The 19,374-nt window shown below is 36.0% G+C and overlaps 2 protein-coding genes across 3 annotated transcripts in view; both read left to right on the top strand.

The window, feature by feature from the left end:
• The window catches only part of slc38a3b (solute carrier family 38 member 3b), a 30,734-nt gene extending 26,556 nt beyond the window's left edge, over positions 1-4,178 (top strand). For both annotated transcript variants that reach the window (XM_028446621.1, XM_028446620.1), the window contains 4 exons: positions 103-227; positions 324-468; positions 3,162-3,265; positions 3,352-4,178. In XM_028446621.1, the coding sequence (XP_028302422.1) occupies positions 103-227; positions 324-468; positions 3,162-3,265; positions 3,352-3,456 (479 nt within the window). In that variant the 3' untranslated portion in view covers positions 3,457-4,178. The remainder of the gene's footprint in view (positions 1-102; positions 228-323; positions 469-3,161; positions 3,266-3,351) is intronic.
• Positions 4,179-9,108: 4,930 nt separating this feature from the next.
• The window catches only part of gnai2b (guanine nucleotide binding protein (G protein), alpha inhibiting activity polypeptide 2b), a 33,417-nt gene continuing 23,151 nt past the window's right edge, over positions 9,109-19,374 (top strand). The window contains exon 1 of the mRNA XM_028446657.1: positions 9,109-9,870. Within this exon, the coding sequence (XP_028302458.1) occupies positions 9,753-9,870 (118 nt within the window). The 5' untranslated portion in view covers positions 9,109-9,752. The remainder of the gene's footprint in view (positions 9,871-19,374) is intronic.

Raw genomic sequence — 19,374 nt, 5'->3', positions numbered from 1 at the left:
TAAACTTTGTTTTTGACCTAACTCACTCTGGTGGTGAGAGTTTATTTTTCCCAGCAATGTTCATGTGTACTCAGAAACCCTTTTCTTTTTATTTCACTGCAGACAAAGTGGAGCCTGAACTGCTGCACACCTACGCCCGGATCGATCCCTATGACACTTTGATCCTCTGTGTGCGCGTGGCTGTCCTCACAGCTGTAACGTTGACTGTCCCCATAGTGTTGTTCCCGGTAGGCGACACGTTTTTTCCTCTATTTATATTAATCGTCCGCCAAAGTGATCTTGTAGTTAATTCTGAACTAAATCTAATGATCTACTGTTGGCAGGTGCGTAGAGCCATCCTGCAGATGTTGTTCCCAACCAAGGCTTTCAGCTGGATACGCCACGTTGCCATTGCTGTGGTTCTGCTCATCCTCATCAACCTGTTGGTCATTTTTGCTCCAAATATTCTGGGAATCTTTGGATTTATTGGTTAGTATTACACTAAAGCAGTGGTTCTCAAAGTACCCCCATTCTCTCTTATTTGTGAATCCAAGTACCCCCTTTGTCTGACTACAACATTTTTACTCAGAAATCTGTGAAACAACAACTCTAGAGCATAATGATGGAATGAATGAGTGATAACGCACATTTTAAAGAATCTCATTTTGTAAATATAAGTGGATTGAAACAGTATTTAGTGCCTTCTGAATAGATTTATTACTATAGTTTTTACCATTTACGATCATTTCCCTCCTGATGTGACACCGAGACTGACCTTTGTATTTTCAGTTCATGTTCTAATCGTTTCTATCATCATTTTGTTATTTTGTGTGTTTTTGGTGTAATTTTATGTTTATGTTTATGTTATTTTATTGTCCTCTTATTTTGTGTTTTTGTTGTTTTGTGAGTTGCTGGTAATCTTTAGTATGATTATAAAACCCCGTATTTTTTATAATAATAATAATACAATTTTTTTTTTTTAAAGTGCTTTTTTAGAAACTCAAAGACACTTTACAGGTTAAAAACAATAAATACAGAGGTGAAAACAAAGAAATATAAATCAGAAAAAAGAAAGAACATCAGATGCTTTCTGATATGTGATTACAGAATCTCTACTGGTCAGTTCTGGTCAAACTGCCCTAAGCAGGCCAGATACTACTGTACTGATAACATTTACCAAGGTCTTTCTCAGAGACTCTATAATTGTTATGTTTAGTGCTATCAGTGGCGTAAAAAACCCTGAGAGCACAGAACAGCTACAGATTCACGGGACGCTCACACTAAACCTCTGAATCCCAGACTGGTCTGCCCCAAAACCCTTTGATTAAAAAACCCCTGTGTCCACATTTGACCTTTAACCCTTCAACTCATTTCATTCAAAACTGCCACAACACTTTTATTTATTAATTTCCCTCTTTCTCTATCTCTTTCTACTATAAGTAGACCGTACTCCGGTTTGAGAAACACTGCACTAAAGGATCAAGCAGTGGGAACAAAATATTTCGGTTTATTCTTAGTGAGGAATTTGCGTTGTTAGGAGACACATTTAAAGAGCTTCTTCAGTGTCATTTGTAGTTTTTAATAGCAATGTTTGATTTGATTTTCCTGCAACTTCTCTAGTGTTTTAGGGTTTGTCATTGGTATCAGAACCAAAAAAACGTGACTACTGTGTGTTTACTGCTGGACTAACCCACAACTAGGGTCAATATTGTTGTCACATGTTTTCTGCTTGGAGGTCAAACACAAAGCTGTAGTTGCATGTTGAAAGACCACCAAGGACAACTTCAAAGCAACATCACCTTGGTTGACTTTAGCAAACATGTGGATGCACACGTGTAAATTGGCCTGGAAAGGGAGGGCAGGGGGGCGGGAGGCTTTCAAACAAAGTCTGTCTGAACCCACAACTGTGCACAGACGCAGGAAACACAAGTTGGTGCTTTAAGGTATTACATTTGTCACCAAACTTATCATGTCAGAGTAAGGCTGAACAATTAATTGCATTTGCGATATTATCATGATATCATAAAATGCGATTTTCTAATCCCAAAAAAAAAAAAATTATTCTTTTTTTTTCCAATTTTTTTTTCAATTTTGTCTGCACATTCTGTTAAAGGTTGTTGGGAGTTTGATTTACCTAAAAAATGTCCAATTGTTTAAAGCAGATATTAGTTAGTATATGTGTGATGTTACTGACTGGATATTAGTAAGCTTTATTATCTGATTATTTTATTTATATATAGACTGTCCTGTTCAGTTCAGAGAGTGTTTAAAAAGTGCACGTTTCATGAAAGGTGAAGTTAAAAATGTTGAAGAGGTAAAGCCACAGATTTGTTTGCTTTATTGTTGTAATCTGTGCTTTAAAATTTATATTTTATATCTGAAATTGTTTATTATGAACCAGATTTATTTATTGTTTGTGTTCATTGAAAAATACATGACAAGAGGCCCTTGAAAAAATATTAAGTCACAATCGCAATATTGAGGAAAAAAAAATTGCAATTAGATTATTTTCCAAAATCGGTCAGCCCTATGTCAGAGTATTCATTTTAATTCACAGTCAATCCATTTTTGTAAATCAAGACCTACGGGAATGCATGACAGTTTCAACATAGTGTTGTTTTATCCCCTTTTATATAATTTTTGTAAAGTCCTGGTATATTCCTGATTAAAATCTTAAGAACAGGGGAAAAATTAAAAGAATTGGTTGGTCTTGGATCACAAGAATGCTTCAAAGTGCAGATGAAAAAAAAAATTAGAGCAAGAGATCCAAAAACTTAAGTTAAGTTGGAAATTTATGAAAAAAAATATTTAAACTGAAAAAGGCTGTTTTTGATCAGCGGATCAAAAGTTAAGAGCATTGCTAATCATAAACCCTCAATTTCTACTCAAAACCTCTTGAAAAGTCAGATAATCAAGAAACAAAATCATCGGAGTAAACTTATTTTCTCCTTTTCTTACATTATCAATTACGGTAAAATATAATTGTAAATATTTAAGAAACTCTAATGAGTTAGTAAATATTGGATTTTTAAATTTTTGTTGTACTACTTGAATTAAAAGGTGTATTACTGTTATTCTATTGCTATGCACAGTGTGTGATCTGAAAAGGTGGATATTATTATTACATGAGAAAGGAAATTCCCACATTGTGATGTCATTTTCTTCCCTCTTTGTTGTTTCAGGTGCCACATCAGCTCCTTGCCTGATTTTCATCTTTCCTGCTATTTTTTACATCCGTATCGTTCCAAACGAGCGTGAACCCATGACCTCCAGACAAAAGATTCTGGTAAGGGGCCTTTTGTACTTTGTCCTCCAGTTATTGTTCAAATATCTCATATATAAGAAATGTATTCTTTTCCATTTTGTTTCCAGGCTGCTTGCTTTGCTGCATTAGGTGTCTCTTTCATGGTGATGAGTTTGAGCTTCATTATTATGGACTGGGCAACAGGAAGCAGCCGTGCTGCTGGAGGCCACTAGATTCACCATCCGTGTGTGTGTGTGTGTGTTTATGTGTAAAAAGAGGGTCTATACAAAGGGAAGAGTATCACCTCATCGAGAAAACACAACATGACTGCACAGGGCTGAACATCCTGTATGTTACACCACCATAATACACAGTGTACTGGAGTCTGTGTTCAGGAAGAACATTTACACTGAACAAAGAAAATATTGTTTGGCCTTAGCACACACATGCACTGGTCATAAAAGTAGAATATTGTGAAAAAGTTGATTTATTTCAGTAATTTCATTCAAAAGGTGAAACTTGTATAATGTATACATTATGTATACACACAGACTGACATATTTCAAGTGTTTATTTCTTCTCATGTTGATGATTATAACTGACAACAAATGAAAACCCCAAATTGAGTATCTCAGAAAATTAGAATATTGTGGAGAGGTTCAATATTGAAGACACCTGGTGCCCTGCAAAGACCTTTAGATGGTCTCTCAGTCTAGTTTTGTAGGCTACACAATCATGGGGAAGACTACTGACCTGACAGTTGTCCAAAAGACGACCACTGACATCTTGCACAAGGAGGACAAGACACAAAATGTCATCTCTAAAGAGGCTGGATGTTCACAGAGCTCTGTGTCCAAGCACATTAACAGAGAGGCAAAGGGAAGGAAAAGATGTGGTAGAAAAAAGTGTACAAGCAATAGGGATAACGTGCCCTGGAGAGGATTGTGAAACAAAACCCATTGAAAAATGTGGGGGAGATTCACAAAGAGTGGACTGCAGCTGGAGTCAGTGCTTCAAGAACCACCACACACAAACATATGCAAGACATGGGTTTCAGCTGTCGCATTCCTTGTGTCAAGCCAGTCTTGAACAAGAGACAGCGTCAGAAGCGTCTCACCTGGGCTAAAGACAAAAAGGACTGGACTGCTCAGGATTTATCCTTCAACTCTCACATAAAACAAACTTCAAGAACTGCCTTCTTTCATCTCCGTAACATTGCTAAAATCAGATCTATCCTGTCTCAGGGCGACGCCGAAAAGCTAGTCCATGCTTTTGTTACCTCTCGACTGGATTATTGTAATTCTCTTTTAGCAGGCTGCCCGAGCAAGTCGCTTAAGACACTTCAGCTGGTTCAAAATGCTGCCGCACGTGTACTGACTAAAACTAGGAGAAGAGATCACATTACTCCTGTATTAGCCTCTCTGCATCGGCTTCCCATAAAATACAGAATAGAATTCAAGATTCTTCTTCTCACTTATAAAGCCCTAAATGGACAGGCACCAGTCTATCTCAAGGAGCTTGTAGTGCCATACAATCCCCCCAGAACACTACGCTCTCAAAATGCTGGACTACTCGTTGTTCCATTTGTCTCTAAAAGTAGTATAGGAGGAAGAGCTTTCAGTTATCAGGCCCCACTTCTCTGGAGAGAAGTGGGGCCTGTCTGCCCCCCGAACCACGGTTCGGGGGGCAGACACCCTCTCTACCTTTAAGGTTAGGCTCAAAACATTCCTCTTTGGTAAAGCTTTTAGTTAGGAACCAGCTCATAGCTCATAGTTAAGATGCAATAGGCATAGACTGCCGGGGGGGTCTGGCATGCTCGGTTGGAGAGAGGTTGGAGAGGGCGTTAAGAGAGAGGTCATTTAGGTTAGAGAGGGACCGGAGAGGGTCCCATTCCTCTCTCAAACACTCCCTCTATGTCTGCTTCTTCCCTTGTGTGTTTGCTCCTGTACTCCTTCTGGCTTTTGTCTTGCAGGTCCGTGGGATCCTCAGTGTGGAGTTACAGAGTCTCAACAACTCTGTCTCCACCCTTTCCTCTTCACACACCCAACACAGCATAACGTGGATGGCTGTTCATCATAGGAATGGGATCCACACAAGGTTCCTGCTGCTTAACAGAAGGTTTTCCTTGCCGCCATGATGAATTCATGTTGGGTGTGGGATACATATGTATGTGCATATACGTATATATGCATATGTGTGTATCCATAAAATGAAGAGTCCGTCCTTAAGACTGCTCTACTGTAAAGTGTCTTGAGATACCATTGGTTATGATTTGGCGCTATACAAATAAAAGATTGATTGATTGATTGATTGACTGCTGCTAAGTGGTCCAAAGTTATGTTCTCTGATGAAAGTAAATTGTGCATGCCCTTTGGAAATCAAGGTCCCAGAGTCTGGAGGAAGAGAGGAGAGGCACAGAATCTATGTTGCGTGTGGTCGAGTGTAAAGTTTCCACAGTCAGTGATGGTTTGGGGTGCCATGTCATGTGCTGGTGTTGGTCCACTGTGTTTCCTTAGGTCCAAGGTCAATGCAGCCGTCTACCAGGAAGTTTTAGAGCAGTTCATGCTTCTTGCTGCTGACCAACTTTATGGAGATGCAGATTTCATTTTCCAACAGGACTTGGCACCTACACACAGTGCCAAAGCTACCAGTACCTGGTTTAAGGACCACGGTATCCCTGTTCTTGATTGGCCAGCAAACTCGCCTGACCTTAGCCCCACAGAAAATCTACAGGGTATTGTGAAGAGGAAGATGCGAGACGCCAGACCCAACAATGCAGTAGAGCTGAAGGCCACTATCAGAGCAACTTGGGCTCTCATAACACCTGAGCAGTGCCACAGACTGATCCACTCCATGTCACGCTGCATTGCTGCAGTAATTCAGGCAAAATGAGCCCCAACTAAGTATTGAGTGCTGTACATGCTCATACTGTTCATGTTCATACTTTTCAGTTGGCCAACATATCTAGAAATCTTGTTTTGTATCGGTCTTAAGTAATATTCTTATTTTCTGAGATACTGAATTTGGGATTTTCATTAGTTGTCAGTTATAATCATCAAAAATAAAACAAATAAACATTTGAAATACATCAGTCTGTGTGTAATGAATGAATATAATATACAAGTTTCACTTTTTGAATGGAATTACAATCAACTTTTTCATGATATTCTAATTTTATTACCAGCACCTGTATATGAACAGAAACCCCACATTTATGACCAGGTAAATATAATGCAAGTTTTTTGTTTCGTTTTAATTGCTGCCTAAATGGTAAAATGCTCATTTCCTGTTGCTTTTTTCTTTACTATTCTTCACACACAAACAGCTGCAGCTGGTACTGTACTGAGAGACAGAATATTGTAGTAGGGCTTTGTACATGAAGAACATGAGGTAAGATGAAGGATATTTTCACAGTTCTCATTAGTACATCAGTGCATTTGACACTTGATGTGAGAGAAAAGCTTTTTAGTTCTATATGCTTGAAATAAAACGTTCCTTAAAGACCCTGGTGCCTTTCAGCAACATTTGGAACAGCACAAATTAGACTCAGTGAAAAAACAGGAGTGTATATTTATTAAGCGACTATATTTGTGTTTTTTTTTTTTGTAATTCAAATGACCGATATTTATCTACTGTACATGATAAAGCCAAATGACGCCAATGATTCACGTATGATTTCAGTTTTTATGTTAGCACACAGTATTTAATAAGTGTTGCAGAGTTACGCATATTTTCTATGCATGTATAATGGTAATACTTTTGTGTTGTTAGGTAGCTTTACTACATCGTTACCAAACCGTGATCTCCAAATACAAAGAAACAGCCTGGAAATTACTTTTTAACATATGAAATTTGTTACATTTTTATAAAGTCATGATGAATAATGAGATCCACAGGAAATACACGTTGTGTATCTATGCTAAGACTATTACCTCCCATAAATATTTGATTGTATTTACATTTTTATCTATCTTTTCTATGTGACTTTTAAGTGAGCGAGGCTAATTTGCAAATGTACAATTACCATTAAAGCATCTAGATTGGCTTAATGTTTTATAATAATATCACTAAACCACTAATTACACCATGACCCAGCCAAATGGAACCAACTTGGACTCTATGAATGTCACTACACAAAACGTGTTGTAAATGTAATTAGCAAATAAACCAGTGAGATTAAAACACATTGTCTTTACATTTGTCTAAACTTCTGCTTCGTGAAGTATTATAAAGTTTTTGTGATACTATTATTATTAGCATTAGAATTATTAGTAGAAGTAAGATTTCAACCTGTCAAAGTATTGGTTTGTTGCTACTTGTACTAAGTAATAAAGAATAAGGCTTGTCGCTACTGAAGAATAAAAAATGTTGACCAAGCTTGCTGAACTATTTAAGTTCCTGGGCTTCAGACTGCAGGAAAAATCTACATTTTACATGAAAATGTGATAAATTTTTTTAATTAACTCCTAGTTTTGCCAATAATTGGAAGCGTTCTTACATTATTTCACAATGCCATTGTTTTGATCGTTGGCTGTATTTTCATCTGTTATGTTCAGTGAGAAGAGAGGGTGGGTGGGGGGGGGGGGGGGGGGTGAAGAGTGAAAAACTTAACCTTTATTAATAAAAGTAAAACTTGTGATTCTTTTTCAAAACTCATAAAAGAATAGAATATGTGCTCACATATATTAGAACAGCAATAATAAATGAATATGAAATATTAAAGCTATATATATATATATATATTATTTTAAATCAGACAACCTCAGACCTTTAATTTATCTGACAGCGTGCATTAAAATATTTTCTATTTTTATTTACTAACAGCATTGTTCATGGGAACGTACCATATTTACTATGGAGGACCAAACCTGCAAAAACGAAAAAAAAATTTTTTTTTAAATGAATAAATAAACATGAAAAATAACTTAAAGAAAAATTCAAAATTAAATATAAATAAATAAATGTGAGTGGGGAAAATACAAAAGTTAAAAATGCAAAAATTTAAAAATATTGTCCAAAAATTAATTCTAGATTGATAAATAAAAGTGGAAATAAAAAATAAAATACAAATATATGTATATAACTTTTATTCATTCAATCATTTATTTTACACGTATAAAACATTTTTATTTTTGTTTTGTTCTTTTATTTTTATTCTTTTTTTCATTTATTTTATTTTGGCAGGTTTGGTCCTCCATAAGTTACAAGCAATGACAAACATCCAACTCTAGGTGGCGATAGTAGCTCAGAGATGAAGCATTCAGTACAGAGAAGCTGAGTCTATCAAGATGTTTGAAGTCTACTGGTAAAGCTGCAGATTTAACAAGAAGATACTGTCATTTGAGGCAAGCTGTGAAACTAACTTTAATAAGGAAATAATTTCATATTCAGTATCACTTTGGACGACAGTAAAAGTTATAAGACCTGAAGCATCTTAAGGTATTTATCACATTTTCAAACTAAGAATTTTTTTTTAAAATTATTTTACTTTTCCAAGTTTTTTTTAAAATAAAAAAATAGTTAAATAATAATAGTAATAAAATCATAAGTCATAGTTATGAGATACTAAGTCATAATTATGAGATGCTAAGTCATAATTAAGAGATAGAAAAGTCATAATTATGGCCGAGTATCTCATAATTATAACTTCATTTTTTTTTAATTATTGTACTTTTCTTAATTGTTTTTTTTTTTTTTTTTTACAAAAAAGTAAAATAATAAATTCTCGATTATTATTATTATTTTCCTTTTTTTAGTTTTACTGGCGGAAATGAGCTTCCACACTGATCCACTTACAGTTTCACGTCATATCACTAAAATGACGTAACAATGCGTGTGTGTCTCCACTGGGTGTCGCTGCACACAAACCTTTTTCATGACTGACTGTGTGCGGCTGTGTTTCATAAACATGTGACGCAAACACTCGTTGACCACGTTAGCGGTGCACCCTGCGTGTCCGGCTCACTACGTGCACACGGCTCTTTAGTCCCTGAGAGCCTCTCACACCGCCTGGCATCGCTGCGTCTGTCGTCCCGGACCCTGCGGAGGAATGAAGCTGAATGCAGGTGTCTTTTAGGGCCCGCTGCAGTCCCAGCTCCGACGTGTCTCCACTAATTGACTCCTTCGCACACCTGCTTTAATTGGACTGTCAAGACAAGTGGTTTTGATGACGTCACACCGGGGCCAGTTTGAGCTCAGACTGGTTTGAAAGCTGCAGAGGAGGGGAGGTGTGGGAAAGGGAGGGGGCTACTGTGGACCATCGCCTCCCGTGGATGGACACTGGACGGCGGGCAGTGAGAGCATCAGCATGGGCTGTTCATCATTCCATCCTGACATAAACAATTCCCCTTCACGTGACTGGATTTGACATATTTTTACACCACACCTGCGACTTTTTTTTTTTTTTTTTTTAAATTTTTTTTTTTTACTGGGACTCACAAAGTGCTGCATCGCGTTTGTGACTCTATTTGCATTGGAACCGTGTTTCCATTGTTGACTGGTCGGTGAGCTTCTAGCTGTGTGTGGATCAATGGGGTGCACAGTGAGTGCTGAGGATAAAGCTGCTGCTGAGAGGTCAAAGATGATTGACAAAAACCTCCGAGAGGATGGAGAGAAAGCAGCCAGAGAGGTGAAGCTGCTTCTACTAGGTAAGACACAACCACTGCACACACTCACCATGGGCTCATATCAACCACACTTTAATACAAGATGTGCACAACATAATACAACATGTTTTTTTTAAAAAAAAAAAATGTCATTCTTTTTCTGTGTGGGAATATGCCTCCTTTTTTATTTGATGTTATGTACAGAACATTCATGCTTCTCAGTAGAGGTGGGAACCTCTGGGTACCTCGCGATATGCGATACAAAGCTCACGATACTGCGATTATCGATATAATGGTCAGAAATCAATCTACGATAATTTATGACATACATGTTGGGTGTGGGATACATATGTATGTGTATATACTTATATATGCATATGTGTGTATCCATAAAATGAAGAGTCCGTCCTTAAGACTGCTCTACTGTAAAGTGTCTTGAGATACCATTGGTTATGATTTGGCATGATTTGGAAAGATAATAGATTGAAAAAGTGTCCTGTGAACAGTGACTATTTTAGTACAACATTTCTGTAAATAAGTGTCAACATACCAATGTAAACGAACAAGTATCTCTAATAGTGCTTTCTGTAAACAAAAAATGGGGTTTTTCTTACCAGTGACACCATTATAGTGCAATATTCCAGTAAACAATATATTGGTTCCTTTAACAAACAGTGACACAATTTCTGTGAAGACGTACCTGCACATTTTAGTGGAAAAGCAGAAAAAGCTTTGAAAAAAAAAAAAAAACAAGAAAAAATCGATACTTAGCTCGAGCATATCGATAATCGATCGTGCGAAATATATGGCTGTATCGAGATATTGTCACACTTCTACTTCTCAGTAACAGTAAAAATAAGTGCACATGGCATCATAAACAACAGCAATATAGAAGGACAGTATAGCAGAAATAAAAAAATAAGGTTGATCAGTTTAAAGAGATTACAAAGCAGTCAGAATTCTAATCTTTAAATAAATCATTTTAGGAATATCCCTCCTTGATCAGAACCATAGATACAGTCTGTGACGTCACATCGTCCTCAGGATTTAGTGAATGAAGCTCATGGTCATCTTCCTTTAGGCAGGTCTGCTCAATCCATGCCAAACAAGATTTTTATTCAGTTAATCTTTGTTTGGTTTGATTAACATTAATTTTCCTTATAGCCCACTTTGTACATGCGTGTCAAGCTCATGGTCCGGGGAGCCAAATCCGGCCCTTTGGAGCATCCAATTTGGCCCGTAGGAGAAAGTAAAAAAATGACAGAGAAAACAGGAATCATTGTGTAAATGAAACTCAACAAATGTCTGCTAATCTGATCACATTTGAGTGCCATTGTTTAACGTAAGCGTCCACCCATCTGTAAGAATAGTCAGATGTCATCATGTCAGTGGTGCAAGGCTTCTCTGAGCTGGCCACTTTCCCAGAAATTCCTAATTCAGTATATTAAACCTGTGGACTGGAGTAGTACTGATAATTACCACTGGAGCACTGCAAATGTTTTTTTATAATTCCAAATAATGTTCAATCACAATCATCACAGCAAAGGGATTATTTATTTGGACTCCTTGGACTCAACAACAGGTTCACTTCCTGATTATGTTGGTTTTTAGGCCAGGCTACAGGACTCAAAACTCCACTCACTTTGTTCTTCTTGTTGTTGTTGTGTACACTAGTTAAAATCGCTACTCCTCTGTTATTCTGGAATGCATCAGGCTGAAATGTAGTAGGTATAATCTATGGATGTGTACACATGCTCGGAGCCCGATATCCGGTTTGGCGCCAAAACGAAAGTCGATTTCTCATTTATTTGCAAGTCAGAATGCAGTTTGGTATGAATACTCTATGAATGAATAGGGATGTAACGATTCACTCAACTCACGATACGATTCTCTCACGATTTATTTTACAAAATGGGACTGTAGACAAATGATGATTGAAAAATATTCCTTTATTTTTTTGGGGAAAAAAACTCGAAAATACTGTATTATTTCCTTTTATTTTTCATTGTCAAAAGAATCCCTTGATAAACTATTCAAAACAATGAAGTTTAACTCAAAATAAATCTTGAATGAAATAAATAAAGGAATAATACAAATGAAGAAGAAGCCCATTCATTTCAATTCTGGTTCGATAGTAAACAATGCAAAACTGCATAATAGTTCTTTTTCTTTTTAAAAGTGCAACTGAAAATGTATTTTGTCCCTTAGCAATTGGACTTTAAAGAAAAAAAAAACACTCTGCGCTGTATTTACGTCAGATATTTGTTTGGACCAGCAGAGGGCGCTGGTAACCCAGTGGTCGGTTGGCATGCAGCTATTCTAGCAGTGAAGAAGAGATGCTATGCTAGCAGATAGAGCTAATAGAAAAACGTGACAGTGTTGGGAACGTTACTTTAAAAAAGTAATTAGTTATAGTTACTCACTACTTGTTCAAAAAAGTAGCTGCGTTAGTAACTAAATTACTCTATAATAAAAGTAACTCATTACCAAGGAAAGTAACTATTTGCGTTACTCTTAAAAAAACATTTTATTTAATCAATGCATTTAACGTTCAGTAACAATAACGGCGTAAAAAGTAATTAGCTAGATTACCACGTTACTGAAAAACAAACGCCGTTACCTAACGCCGTTACTTTAAACGCCGTTATTCCAAACACTGGTTATATATAACTTTTATGAGATTTACCACAAAAGGAGCTGCTTTGAATATGTTCCCTATAAACAGGCATTTAAACTTAAAAACAAGTTATTGCGCACACGTACCATTTTATTGACAGACTTGTGAAATGATTGAGAATCATCCTGGAAATAAATTCTTAATTTTTCCACGTACCCCCCTGCAATGTGCTCACGTACCCCTAGGGGTACCCGTACCCCTGGTTGGGAAACACTGACATACAGTATGTGACTAAAAATACTTATAGAGCCAGTTATGTAAGTGACAACTAAGGCAAAGAACCCACGGCAGTGATTGTTTCATTAGGCAAATAACAGAAAAAGAGGGCTTCCATGTAGCATCTTAAAGGTTAGCTTGTAATAAAATAAAGACGACTTGGGAGATGTTTTCAAAAATGATTTCACTGTGCTGCAAACTACCGTGTTTTTCCCAAAGGCCTTATACCTATTGTGACATTTCTATCTTAAATACAAATGAATTCCAATGTTAGATAATGTATCTCCAAGCTGAGTATCTGAGATACTGTTGGCTTGAGATTTATGGAGAGCAAAATAAAAAGACTATTTTTAGAATATTTTGGGTTAGCACCCAGATAGGGATATATTGATAATCAGTGACGTGCCGCGAGCACTAGGGTTGGGTAGGCAGGGTGTTGCATATCGAGACCACCATTGTCGACACCAATGACAATTTCATATGTTTCTGCTGGCAAGTGTTAATCTAACAAAATCAACATTATAAAACACCATTAAAGAAACAAACAAGTATTCAATATAGCCTCCATACTCTCCCAACAAAATATATCTCATGAGATGGCAGAGCATCCGTTGTTTGTGTTGGAAACACAGAAACTCACACAGACAGACAGACAGAGCTTCCTTGCTTTTATAGAGAGATACTTGTAGATAGAAGGAGCATATTTTTCTTTATGTTTCTGCACTGTAGTATTTAGAAATGGGACGGATCAGAATTTCGTGTGCGTGTGTGCGTGCGTGCGTGTGTGTGTGATTTGAGCTCTGTGAATGAGATCATGTCTGACACAGTAAAGGAAGGGGAATGGTTTATGAGACTGGATGGTTTATGATGCCTTGTGAGAGTGTGGAAGTGACACTTTTACTCATACTCAGGCCCATGTGTGGGATTATGACTGCAGTTGTGTGTATATTGAATTAATTGAACTTTATTTCCAAACAAAAAATATTATTTTTAAAAGTACAAGAAAATCAAAACAAATAAGAAATTATAAGCAAGTTTGAAAAAGAGTAGGCAAAGTACACACTTTTTTTAATCCCTACCCCTTTTTAACTCTTCATATAGCTCATTTTATATAATTTTTAATAAATATAATATACATAAATATCCATATAAATGTATAATACTGTAAACATATGTACAAATATACAACCATATATATATACATACTAGGGGTGTGCATTGCCATGAATCTGACAATACGATTCACGATTTGCATGTCACAATACGTTATATCCCGATACTAAACAATACATTGATATACATTGTGATATCAATAATTACAAATGTCGCCTTTACAGGTACATAATGGTATGAAATACAATACATTTAATTTTCTTTGAACTTGCGAGAACAAGTAAATGGTAACTAACTGTAATTTGAGTACAATTATCAAAAACACGTAGTATCAAACTGTCAAATTACATTTTTCAAAAAAGTTTAACTTTTGCTTCTACAACAGGTTATGATTGTTAAGTTCTTAAATTGTTTTTTTTTTTTTAAAAAAAAAAAAGTAACCACATACATTATAAAAGTGTTCAGTATGTTTTATGAAAGTAAGTGCAACCAATGGGACAGAGCTGCTATGCAGGGCACCAGTCTACCACTGGGCAACCAAGGAGTCAGTGCCTTGCCCAAGGACATTTTTACACTTAAGGTTTAGCCTTGAACTGAAGACAATCTATCACCTGTTTTTACTCTAATTTCAATTTTATTCTAATTTTCATGGTATTTACTCATTCAAGAAAAAGAGTGACAAAAAGAGTAAAAATCAGACCCAGTGGTTCTGTTAACAGTAATTAAAAAATGCATTACCTAAGTTGTTTATCGGTTTAGTCCTTTTAATCAACAAATAGTCCTCAGCCTACTTCTCCAACACACCTACAACATGGTGCTTACTTATTGCTGATTTATTATTATATGGTTTTCTGCTGTGTTTGAAGCAGAAATAGGCCTTTTTTGAAGAGAGCTATCATAGAGCAATTTAAATATTCACATTTAATCACTTTTTCAACATAAATGACACTAAAGGTCCCCCATCTTTCATTTTTCAATCACATTTTCATTATCGGCTCCATTTATTATTTAGGAAACCTCATTCATTGCTTTGGCTTCTTGTCTTTTCATATAAGAATTATTTTCTCAAACTGTTAGTAATGTAGTGCAAAACTGGAAAATGCAGGCATTATACAGTGTTTAAAGCTGAAGCTTATCTGTAAGCCTCTATATCAGATTGCACCTATATTGAATACGAACATATTTACAGTAGCTCATTGTTTGTGGTCGAAAACATTGTTCTGTGATTATGTCTGAAGTCTAATCTTTTTAGTCAAGTTTACTACTAATTGTTGGTATTATTAAAAGAATCAATGCAAATGCTGCAGGCAGTATTTAGGAACAATTTTACGAGTCACATATGTAGCACAGGTTTCTGTACGATTGCGCTGCTGGGAATTTAACATTATTGGAGAGAGAATCAGGTGTAATCTGCTTATTGTACATTAGTTATTCACTCATTATATCACCTTGTAATTGCAGTATTTTAATGTTTTAAAATGCTTAATTTCTCTTTGTGTATATAGAGCAGGACATACATCTTAACGATGTTTTGACTGTATTAGATTTTTGGTGATGTAAAATTTAAATGGTTCCAGTGACATGCCGTGAGCACTAGGGCTGGTTAGGCAGGGCGTTGCAAATCGAGACCACCATTGTCGACACCATTGACAATTTCATATGTTTCTGCTGGCAAGTGTTAATGTAACAAAATCAACATCGTAAAATACCAATAATGAAACATAAACAATTATTTAATACAGCCTCCATACTCTCCTAACAAGATATATCTCATGACACGGCAGCGCCTACGTTGTTTGTGTTGGAAACACAGAAACACGGAGAAATGGACAACAACAACAACTCAGAGCAGCCTCAGTGAGGAGCATCCACAAAGCCAATCCTTTTCCTGAAAAGAAAGATTCTTTATCGTCTCTAGCGCTGTCATTCTGCCTGCAGGGTTATCCCGCCCACTAGCTAGAGAACATAGCAGCAGTGGACACGCTGGATTAATTCACTAATGCACTGTAAACTTACGTATAGCATTTAGCATAGCACGGTTACGTCCAAAGGCAGCATAGTGGTCTGCCTTTTTACATAAATGTTTTTAATTTTGGGGAACTGACTGTGCATGTGCAAACACATAAAAACACGCTATGGGGCCAGAGGCAGAGCAGCAATGTGCTTTTGGGAGGGGGTGTGGCCTCCTCCTGCCTTACAGCGGAGTGAGACTGTGTAGCCGTACCAGGAAATAGCGCTGTTTTGTTATTTGGGCTGTAAAAAGCACAAAATGCTGACACTTTCAAACTTATAGGTACTGTAGGCTATCGGAAATGGAAAAATAAATAATTTATAATTATATTATAATCAAAACAATTAATCAAAATATCAATTCACCCTTGGGTAGGCACTGCCTACCTTGCCTACCCTGACTGCACGTCACTGGATGGTTCTCTTACAGGGAGTAGCCGAGGTGCCCAAGTGAAAAATAAAGAAAACTGATGAAGCCAGCTGATGTCATAGTACTGGACATTTGTTTTTCACACCACACAGGATAAACCGTTTGTCTCCTTCAAAAGCAACAGGACAACTTCACTCAGATTCACATGTTCAACCCCTAAATAGATAATGGGTGGGTGAGTTTCAAATTTAGTCAATTTCAACACCCACAATAAATATAAAAGAAATTAACAAAAACAGATCTTTGTTTATTTATCATTAGTTTTTCCAAATATATATTATTTATACTTTATTTCTGCTGTACCCTTTTACTTTAAGCTTTCTATGGGTTACACATTGTTCTGTCCGATTGCGCTGATTGTCTGCACCTGACTTACACTTCCATGCCAATGGCCTCAAAGAAAGGATTAAAATAAAACTTATCAATAAACTTATTTCAAACAATGAATTAGTGAGATCAGAATATGAAAATACCAAATTATATATGTATAAATGTTGGTGAGATGGAGTGCATAAACCTGTAAAGTGAGGGATGGGTCACTACAGCTCCCTCACAGGTAACTAATGGTGAAATGATGGTCTCTTCCTCCATGAGTGGTGGTTACCATGGTTATTTTCAGTCTGAATGATAATAACTTATGATATTTTATTAGTGAGCTCATCCTTGAAAAACACAGTGATATATATATTTTTTTTTATCATCCCATTTTATGTTGTTTAGAGTGAAATAAAGGAGGGCCTTTCAAAAAAAAATATTAACATAGATCATAATAATGAAAAACCATTCAGCTGTCTTACAGAAATGGAAAAAACAAAGAACAATGGCACACAAAAAAAAAATCACTCAACTTAATCTTTCTTTTGTTGTGTTCACAAGCTTTACTTTGTGTTATTGCTGTCCATTTATCCAACATCTGACATCTCGGCGTAAAGGAATCAGTTTCATGCCTCGTACTGCGCTGGAGAAGGCAAGAGTAATTTTGCAAGGTTTAGCGTACTTTCTGGAACATATGCATATGATCCATACGTTGAAGTTTAGTTTTTTTGTCTCGGCATATTTTACTGTTCAGATTTAATATATTATTATTGTCTACTTATAAAAGCAAGGGAGGTCTGTGGGGATGTGTGTGTGTGGAGCAAATATCTCGCAGACGCGGTGCAAGTTCGATCTGAAACTTAGTCAACGAGTTCCAAATACCCCAAGTGTGTGTATCTGTTATTTTGGAGTAATTTGGTCATTTCAAAATGTTTATTTTAATTTTATTTCACTTCTGGACGGCCCCCGAAATGAAACTTATTCAACTTTTGACCTCAGGGTGTGAGGGGGGCGCTAGCGCACCATCTACTGTATATCTATCGCCACTTCAGGTTCCTGGTTCATGACGTTTGTTTGGGTTAAAAAAAAAAAAAGGTCAATATTAAATACGTTTTTGTACCGCTAAAAGTCATTTAAGTTAATATTTCATGGTTATTTAAAATTATTTCTGTGATTCCAAACTTACTTTACTTAGTCCTTCATCTCCATGAGTGTAGGCGGTGGCTGTGCTGACGGTCGTTTGCCGATTATATCACAAACATTCTGATTCTTCAGACAGAGGAATGTAACGTTTTTGTGAGCGGATGGGTCCACTATGATTATTGTTGGTTCTGCGCAACGGTGAGTGTTTCTTCTTATATTCTTCTATGTGCTAAGAAAGATGCTAGCAGCTACAATGTGAACAAACACACACACACGGCTGGTGCGCGTGCGTGCACTGTACATGGTGAACGCACACACAGCCGTTGAGAGAGAGTTGCGACTTTGGTGTTGCAAATCGTTTATTTTTTGTGGTACTTTCGAGTCTCTCTCTTTCTCTTTTTTACACACTCACACACACACACACACACACACAGTATTATATTATCTCTATCTAATCGTACTACTACCGTATTATTGGTTTTGCTATTCTTATATTATTCTTTTTTTTGTATTATTCTTTTATCTTACAGTTACTGGTATTCTCATTGTATTATTATTATTGCTATTACCTTATTATTTTATGTCATTGTTTTTATTGTATTATAGTTACTGGATTTTCATTATATTATTTGTTATTGTTATTGTATAATTTTACTATTGTATTAAAGTTATTGCTATTCTTATAATTACCATTATATTCTTTTTCATTATTAATATATATTTTTATTATAGTTACTGGTGTTCTCATTGTATTATTAGCATTGCTATATTATCATTATATTAACTTAATTATTTGATATTGTATATTATTAATATTGTTTTTACTGCATTATATTATTTTGTTATTGCAGTTATTACCATTAATATCATTACATGAATGAGAGGTATTAACTTATTATCACAATTGTTAATTTATGAGTGTTTATGTTAGCAGAATTCATTACGGGTGTATTAGATAAGATTCTGCATCATGTCATCATGGGTAAATAAATAAGTTAATTGATAAATACGTTTTACGTGCCTATCATTAGTTGTTTTCCAAACGACAACCTTCAAATTGTCAAAGGTTTAATCTGAGTTGAGGTTTACATATTGATGTGTTTTGCATAACACGTCAGGGTAATGTATGGCTTTTCTTTCATGTCTAATTGGTGCATTTTATTATTTAAATTAGTTTGCCACTTACTGAATTATTATTAGCATCTCTGCTGCCAACAATGTTTCACTGTCCCAGGAGGTGAAAGCTGATGCATATAATGAGTTGTGTAACATGTAAATCGTGCACGTTTATGTTGTTAGCGTAATGTAAAGCAGACATAATTTTAAAAAGAGTATTTGTTTAATCTCTGAGTTGCCAGCATTGGGGTTTAGTTTTCTGTCAAATTTCAAATTCGTGTTTAGTTAAATGAACAACTAGTTTACAGTCAGTTAATTTCTGAGCATTTTATAAACTTCACTTTAACTCATACAGAATGAAGTAGAAAATAAATGAGATCTATCCTTTTATTCATCTTTTACATCTCATTCATCCAACTTGGATCACTTGAGACGAGTCAATCCCGGTATTTAATTAGAATTATTATTCATGTAGAAAATATTCATTATGTTTCATAATAGCTTCTCAGTCTGTCGTCGTCTTGCC

This window comes from Gouania willdenowi, chromosome 5, assembly GCF_900634775.1.
Source record: "Gouania willdenowi chromosome 5, fGouWil2.1, whole genome shotgun sequence".
Lineage (NCBI taxonomy): Eukaryota > Metazoa > Chordata > Actinopteri > Blenniiformes > Gobiesocidae > Gouania > Gouania willdenowi.
The sequence above is the reverse complement of the archived record's forward strand: the minus strand, read 5'-3'. Positions and strand labels throughout refer to the sequence as shown.